The 8,760-nt window shown below is 48.8% G+C and overlaps 1 protein-coding gene across 1 annotated transcript; it reads left to right on the top strand.

Annotated features, from left to right (window-relative positions):
* Window positions 1–3,144: 3,144 nt before the first annotated feature.
* On the top strand, window positions 3,145–6,529 carry LOC141133666 (E3 ubiquitin-protein ligase TRIM39-like). The gene has a single exon (XM_073623162.1). The coding sequence runs from the start codon at window positions 3,173–3,175 to the stop codon at window positions 4,742–4,744; it is 1,572 nt and encodes a 523-aa protein (XP_073479263.1). The 5' UTR covers window positions 3,145–3,172; the 3' UTR covers window positions 4,745–6,529.
* Window positions 6,530–8,760: the final 2,231 nt, after the last annotated feature.

Genomic DNA, 8,760 nt, shown 5'->3' with positions numbered 1-8,760 from the left:
CCGCAGTGAGGGCAGCGGCGCCTGAAAAAAATATGGCTGCGGGGCCGGGCCGACATACAACTGCGCAGGCGCCAGCACTGTTCCGAAGCTAGCTGTGCTCGGGAAAGCCCGTACACGCTTGGCAATTTTTGAAAAGGCGGGTGCATGTGCAGTGACATGATGGCACAGAGAGGTGCCATTTTTAAAATTAAAGCAGTTACAGCGCTCAGTGAGGTCTCGTCTGGTGGCGTGTGCCTCTTCCTATGTCCCCCCGCAGCCTCTAACCTCCTGTCCGCCCCCCCGCAGCCTCTGACTTTCTGCCCCCCCGCAGCCTCTGACCTCCTGTCTCCCCCCGCAGCCTCTGACCTCCTGTCTCCCCCCGCAGCCTCTGACCTCCTGTCCCCCCCACAGCCTCTGACCTCCTGTCTCCCCCCGCAGCCTCTGACCTCCTGTCATCCTCTTCGCAGCCTCTGACCTCCTGTCATCCCCTTCCGCAGCCTCCGATTTCCTGTTGTCCCCCCGCAGCCTCTGACCTCCTGTTGTCCCCCCCACAGCCTCTGACCTTCTGTCGTCCCCCCTGCAGCCTCTGATCCCCTCCCCCCGCAGCCTCTGACCTCCTGTCTTCCCCCCTGCAGCCTCTGATCCCCTCCCCTCCGCAGCCCCTGACCTCCTGTCCGCCCCCCCTGCAGCCTCTAAACTCCTGTGCCCCCCCCACAGCCTCTGACCTCCTGTCCCTCCCCCCTGCAGCCCCTGACCTCCCGTTCGCCCTCCCGAAGCCTCTAAACTCCCTCTGCAGCCTCTGACCTCCTGTCCCCCCCGCAGCCTCTGACCTCCTGTTATCCCCGCCACAGCCTCTGACCTCCTGTCCCTCCCCGCAGCCTCTGACCTTCTGTCATCCCCTCCACAGCCTCTGACCTCCTGTCGCATGCGCTGCAAGCCGCCTCTTAAAGGGCAACGTACAGGTAAATTATCTGCCTCTACGCGCCCTTCTGCCACAGTATATCTGCATGAGGCGGTCGGGAAGCGGACTTTGTTTAAGGGGTGGCTCACATTGCTTCCACTTTCATTCACCTGTGTCACAACGGGATCTCAATTTGGTCATGTTGGCTCTACAGAAGCCTCTCCTTGAGCTCATTCAGGATATTCCCTTGGCTGACCTTACTTGTAAGGTGGGTTTTATCAGTGTATCATGTCAATGAGACAGATTTCAGAATTAGCAATCTTATCCAGTAAGGAACCCTTCCTTGTTCTTCACAAAGAAATGGGGGTCTTTAGTCCCTGGGCCTCCTTTCTCCCTAAGGCAGTAGAGTGTTCAGCCCCATCCAGCTGCAGTGTATGTCAGCCTTTCAAAGACTGCGACAGGCTGCAGGAAGCAGGTCTAGATGCTGCACCTGTGGCTCCTGGGAATACTAATATCCCAGAATTGGACACACTTGGACTCTAGTGTGCAAGGGGCCTTAGGCTTCATGTACACGGGACGCTTTTACAACCTCTCCTTTAACAATTTAACTTGACAGATAGTAACCCACGTTTAAAACGTTCGTTTTGCCACGTTTACATGCCGTGTATAGCGGCGTTTTGCTGCGTTTGCATTCAGAAGAACTTAAAAAAAAATAGCCAAAAATGAAAAAGGCCTGTAAACTAAACGTGGCTAAAGGCGAGTTACCGTGTTTAGAAGCATTTTGCGTTCCAAAAAATGCCTCTAAACTCAACTTCCTAGAAAGGACTATAAATGACCCTGTGTACATGGACAGATAAGATAACATAGAGGAGAGTTCAGGGGCTGTAGAAAAAAATTGCCAACTGCTCCTAAATGTTCGTCTACCAGCAGCAGTGTACATGAGGCCTTAGTGTGTTCTTCTTTACACCCATCTTTCCCTCTTTCTCTCAAAGTTGGGAGGTTTGATTATCTTTACTACTGTGGAAAAAAACTTCCTTTTCAGTACTTTAACCACTTCCGGACCGCCGCACGACGATATACGTCCTTACTTTGAAGGGGGATATCGTTGTTATGGCAGCAGCTAGCTGCCATAACCCCGGTATCCTCTTTGTCAGCCGGCGGTCCGGTTTCCGATAAGAGTGGTCTCTGCGGCGGAATCGCCGCAAGATCACTTTTATCAGTGGCGGGAGAGGGCCCCCCTCCCTTCGCGCTCCGGTGCCCTCCGCTGCTTACCGGAGCAGTTGCCAGCGGCGGAGGCGATCGGATCTTCACCCTTGCTGGGTATGGAGACAAGTGAGGGGAAGATGGCCCCCACCCGTCTCCATAACAATGCAGGGCGGAGGCGACATCATAAACGTCACTTCCGCCCATAGCTCTTAAAGGGCTATTTATTTTTTTAAATGACAATTTTTTTTAATTGCATTTAAGTGTAAATATGAGATCTGAGGTCTTTTTGATCCCAGATCTCATATTTAAGAGGTCCTGTCATGCTTTTTTCTATTACAAGGGATGTTTACATTCCTTGTAATAGGAATAAAAGTGACACATTTTTTTAAAAAAAGAACAGTGTAAAAATAAAAAAATAAAAGTTTTAAACACGCCCCATCCTGCCGACCTCACATGCAGAAGCGAACGCATACGTGAGCAGCGCCCGCATATGAAAACGGTGTTCAAACCACACATGTGAGGTATCTCTGCGATCAGTAGAGTGAGAGCAATAATTATAGCTCTAGACCTCCTCTGTAACGCAAAACATGCAACCTGTAGAATTTTTTAAACGTCACCTTTGGAGATTTTTAAGGGTAAATGTTTGTCACCATTCCACAAGCGGGCGCAATTTTGAAGTGTGACATGTTGGGTATCAATTTACTCAGTGTAACATTATCTTTCACAATATAAAAAAAAATTGGGCTAACATTACTGTTGTCCTATTTCTTAATTCAAAAAAGTGTACTTTTTCCAAAAAAGTGCGCTTGTAAGACCACTGCGCAAATAAGGTGTGACAGAAAGTATTGCAACGTCCGCCATTTTATTCCCTAGGGTGTTAGACAAAAAAAAGGTATAATGTTTGGGGTTCTAAGTAATTTTCTAGCAAAAAAAACTGTATTTAACTTGTAAACAACACATCTCAAAAAGTGGTTGATAATACAGATCTGGATCAGCCTCCCTCTGTGTAGGAGGAAGTGACCCTCCCAACTGCATTCTTCTCCGGTGTCAGAGATTCTCACTTTCATTTCTCTTCTACTGTCAGCGATGGCATCTGCTAATCTGAGAGCTGAGCTGGAATGTTCCGTCTGTCTGAACATTTATACAGATCCTGTAATGCTGAGATGTGGACACAACTTCTGCCGGGTCTGTATTGATCGGGTCCTGCATACACAGGGGGGGTCTGGAGGATATTCCTGTCCTGAATGTAGAGAGAAGTTTCAGGATCGGCCTGCACTGCAGAGGAACATAACACTACGTAACATAGTGGAGAATTTCCTGTCTGCTCAGCCAGATTGGGAGGAGTCCGGGGTCTTCTGTGCTTACTGTGTGGACTATCCTATACCTGCTGTTAGATCCTGTCTGCACTGTGAGGTTTCTCTGTGTGATAAACACCTGAGAGTCCACAAAAAGTCCCCAGAACACATCTTATGTGACCCCAGCTTGTCCATGGAGAGCAGGAAATGCTCCGTCCATAAGAAGATCCTGGAGTATTACTGCACTGAGGATGAGACCTGTATCTGTGTGTCCTGCACTTTGGCTGGAGAACATTGTGGACACCAGGTGGAGATGCTGGATGAGGCTTCTGAGAAGAAGAAGGAGACACTGAGGAATGTTCTGCAGAACCTTCTGACAAAGAGAGAGGAGATGGAGGACAGAGTCCAGAGTCTGCAGGAACACAGGAGGAAAGTAGAAGAAAAAGCATCTGGTGACACCGAGAAAGTCACTGCCCTGTTTAGAGATCTCGGGAGACGTCTGGAAGACCTGGAGAAGAGAGTCCTGAGGGAAATCTCCGGGAGGGCAGAGCGGATCTCCATCTCCATCCAGGATCTGGAAATAAAGAAGGAGGAGCTGTCCAGGAAGTTGCGTCACATTGAGGAGCTGTGTAACATGACGGATCCACTGACTGTCTTACAGGAATCAGACACAGGTGACTTGTGTGATACTGAGGATGGAGATAATGAGGACAGAGAGAGACATGAGGAACTCCTCCATGATGGAGGGGGTCTGGATGTGGCAGGGGTCTTACACACAGGTTTATCTGATATAATAACAGAGGTAAATGTATACTTCTATATACAGGGAGCTGCAGACATATTACTGGATGTAAACACAGCCAGTAATTATCTCCATATATCAGATGACAGGAAAACTGTATCCTTGTCAGATAGAAAACAGAATCATCCAGAAACACCAGAGAGATTTCAGTATTGTCCTCAGGTGATAAGCAGTCAGAGTTTCTCCTCAGGGAGACATTACTGGGAAGTGGATGTCGGGGGATCAGATTGGTGGATAGTCGGGATGTGTTACCCCAGTATAGAGAGGGGAGGGGGAGTGCAGTCACTGATTGGAAATAATAACAAGTCCTGGTGTTTGTGGAGGAAAGGTGATCAGTATTTGGTGATACATGACAGTAAACAGACCCTCTTACCCTCCAATATCTCCAGTAACAGAGTCAGGATATATCTGGATTATGAGGTCGGACGGATCTCCTTTTATGATCTGTGTGACCCGATCCGACATCTCCACACCTTCACCACCACCTTCACTGAGCCCCTCCATCCTGGGATATTTGTAAGGAGAGGTTGTATAAAGATCTGTGGGGGGAATAGGGAATAATAGTCATAGTGAGAACTCCGCCCAGAGACTGGTGATGTCACAGGGATGGGTAATGGGATTGGTAGAGTATTCAGCCAATAGGATAATGCAGTGGGTGGGACTTCAGTCAGTGCCCTGCAGGTTTTTGTTAAATGTGAGATTTCTCCCTCTGTCACTCCCTGTGATTGGGTAGGAGATCTCTCCAGTTACTGGAGTAACAGTGAATGACATGTTCCTATTTGTCAGTAAAGAGGGGTGTGGCCTATCTATCTATCTATCTATCTATCTATCTATCTATCTATCTATCTATCTATCTATCTATCTATCTATCTATCTATCTATCTCATGACAATTACTTTCATTGTAATCATTAAACAGAAAGTTATCACAGTGTGTGACATCACCAATCTCCTCCTCTGGCCCCTCCCCCTACTCTCTGCCCCTCCCCCACATGCAGTCACTCTGTGCGGGGTGCAGTGCGGTCGCTGTGATTGGATAGGATGGGGTCACCTCTCCTCTCTTTCCTCCTCCTATTCCATACAATCTATACTAAATAGAGATGAAAAGAAATGTAACAATCTCAGAGAAAATATATGAAGAAGGGATCTAGAGATTTACTGCTAAGACAATAAAATGTGATGTATCATTAAAGTGTATGTCCACCCATAATGTTTTCTTTTCTTAGTTTTGGATGGAGTGGGGGAGAATTAGAACTCCATTAAAGAGATTTGTCCTCACTTCCTGTCCCGGTGACAAGATTTTACCAAGCAGGAAGTGAGGAGAGCTCTCCACAATTATAATAAAATCTGACTGGGGCTCTAGCCTTCCCCTATAATACTAAAAATGTATGTCTGGGTCCCCTTTGCTGATTTTCTCTCACTTCCTGCCCGGTACAATGTTGTCAGCAGGACAGGCAGTGAGGGGAATCGCCAGATATCATTAAAAACCCAACAGGTGTTCTAATCCTCCCTCACTCCATCCAAAACTATAAAGAAAAGTTCTTAGCTTGGCATAGACTTTAATAGAATATATCAGTAATATAATTGTGTTGGTGTCACTGTTATCAGCACTGAGATGTATATTGCTGTGCAGCATGTTCTCCGGTCTCACCCTCATCTTCCCCACCAGAGAGGACAATACCTTACAGAGACACGGCATACATTAGGCTGGTAATATGTAGAATATACGGGAAGCCAAAGAGGGTGAGACCGGAGAACACGCTCAGGGCTGCTGTTAGAAATCATGGGGCCCCGTACATTACCTGACAGGGACCCCCCAGCCTGGATGGGTGTGTGGGGTCAGGTGTATGGCCCTGAACACGGCTTCAGCCGCATGAACAAATTCATGCAGTCAGAGTACCGGTGGGAAGAAACCCTTAATTGTGTTTTTTGTTTTTTACAATTTATTTTTGTTTTATTGTTTACATTTTTTAACAGCCCTGTGTGTGGAGGGGTTTGGTGAAATATTAGGGGTCCATACAGACCCCTGATGATACACTCTTTTGACAGAAGAAGAGATTGAGGACAGAGATCCCCACTCTTTTTTTTTGGAGCTGAAGCTGCAGAGAATGACTGAACAGGAAGTGTTCTGTACAGAGGCTTACTGTTCATTCACAAACTAAAGCATAGTAAGCACAGTTTATCATGCTTCAGTTATGAATAAACACAGGAGTGATCATTATCAATCACTCACTGTGTTCACTCAGAAAATGAAGGGGCTGATAAATATGACATATATACTGGCCCCCCTGTGTGCCCACAGCAGCTGACAGCCAGTGTCAGGTAGAGGAGGAGGAGCTGGTAGAGCTGTGGGGGGAGGGGGGGACACAGGGGGATTAGAGTTGTGGGGAATAGGGATTGGGGACAGGAGAGGGGTGATCAGAGCTGTGGGGGGGGCAGTCTATGAAATTGATCCCCCTGTGGCTCCCCCTGCAGCAGCTGGTGGGAAGGAGAGAAGGAGAAGTCATCTGCACTGCGGGGCAGATAGTGGAGGCTCTGAGCTGTGATCAGCAGCTTTTTGAACTGCCTGCACCATAAAGCTGCCCAGACCCCATACAGGAGGGCCGGTTCTACCCCCTCTGTGGCCCTGAACACGCTGAACAGCAAAATACATCACAGTGCTGCTAACAGTCACACCATCTGATTGGTTGCTCCGGGTCTCACACTCTGCATCAATGTGCTGAATAAGAAGAGACGTATTATGGGAAAAGGAGAACACGGGGTTAATCTGTTACTTTATCTTTCTGAAAGCCTACGAGGGAAGCCGGGGGCCCTAATACTGTATATGACATTGTCTGCAGGCCACAAAAATATCACATTGTTTAGGGGCCCCAAATATATCATAAGGCTTGGGAACACACTTGGCATTCGTTTGTGGGCGGGGCATACTGCAACAGAAAAATGTGGCGCGCTAAGCGCGCCACTGCAAGATATGGGCGTGGCTTACGCGGAATAGTGGGCGTGTCTTAAATGGGCGTGGCTCGGAAGGGGTGTGGTATGAGATGAATGAGGGATAGAGGGAGAAAGAAAGAAAGAAAGAGGGAGAGAAAGAAAGAAAAAGAAAGAGAGAAAGAAAAAGAGAAAGAAAGAGGGGTGGAGGGACAGCAGGCCCAGATCCTACACCACAATAGAAATATGTGTATTCCAGAAAGTTTAACAAATCAGCAGATAAAGATACTCCAAGCACCTGGTGTTGGCGCTTCAATCATCCCGGCACCATGGTTGTTATGGTGTCAGGATGATTGAAGTGCATTATTTCTGTTATTACATTGTAATATAGAATGAAATTATTTAACTCACCATAATCCAGAATCAGTGGGAACCCTGAGCGTGTCACCTGCCACGTAACCTGCCACCAGATGCCATTAGGTGTCCCCAGCGGAGTCCTCCCTTACATCAGGCATTTCCAGCTGACTCCTCCCTTACGTCAGGCATTGCTAGCAGAGTCCTCCCTTACATTAGGCATTGCAGCGGAGTCCCCCCTTACATCAGGCATTGCAGCGGAGTCCCCCTTACATCAGGCATTGCAGCGCAGTCCCTCTTACATCAGACATTGCAGCGGAGTCCTCCCTTACATAAGACATTGCAGCGGAGTCCCCCCTTACATCAGGCATTGCAGCGGAGTCCCCCCTTACATCAGGCTTTGCAGCGGAGTCCCCCCTTACATCAGGCATTGCAGCGGAGTCCCCCTTACATTAGACATCGCAGCGGAGTCCCCCCTTACATCAGACATTGCAGCGGAATCCCACTTTACATCAGGCATTGCAGCGGAGTCCCCCTTACATCAGACATTGCAGTGGAGTCCCCCTTACATCAAGCATTGCAGTGGAGTCCCCCCTTACATCAGGCATTGCAGCAGAGTCCCCCTTACATCAGACATTGCAGCGGAGTCCCCCCTTACATCAGACATTGCAGCAGAGTCCCCCTTACATTAGACATTGCAGCAGAGTCCCCCTTAAATCAGACATTGCAGCAGAGTCCCCCTTAAATCAGACATTGCAGCAGAGTCCCCCCTTACATCAGGCATTGCAGCAGAGTCCCCCTTACATCAGGCATTGCAGCGGAGTCCCCCCTTACATCAGACATTGCAGCTGAGTCCCCCTTACATCAGACATTGCAGCGGAGTCCCCCCTTACATCAGACATTGCAGCGGAGTCCCCCTTTACATCAGGCATTGCAGCGGAGTCCCCCTTACATCAGGCATTGCAGCAGAGTCCCCCCTTACATCAGGCATTGCAGAGGGGTCCCCACTTACATCAGGCATTGCAGCGGAGTCTCCCTTACATCAGGCATTTCAGCGGAGTCCCCCTTACATCAGGCATTGCAGCGGAGTCCCCCCTTACATCAGGCATTGCAGAGGAGTCCCCCCTTACATCAGGCATTGCAGCGGAGTCCCCCTTACATCAGGCATTGCAGCAGAGTCCCCTCTTACATCAGACATTGCAGCGGAGTCCCCACTTACATCAGGCATTGCAGCGGAGTCCCCCCTTACATCAGGCATTGCAGCGGAGTCCCCCCCTACATCAGGCACTGCCAGCA

This window comes from Aquarana catesbeiana, linkage group LG03 (genome assembly GCF_042186555.1).
Source record: "Aquarana catesbeiana isolate 2022-GZ linkage group LG03, ASM4218655v1, whole genome shotgun sequence".
NCBI lineage: Eukaryota > Metazoa > Chordata > Amphibia > Anura > Ranidae > Aquarana > Aquarana catesbeiana.
The sequence above is the reverse complement of the archived record's forward strand: the minus strand, read 5'-3'. Positions and strand labels throughout refer to the sequence as shown.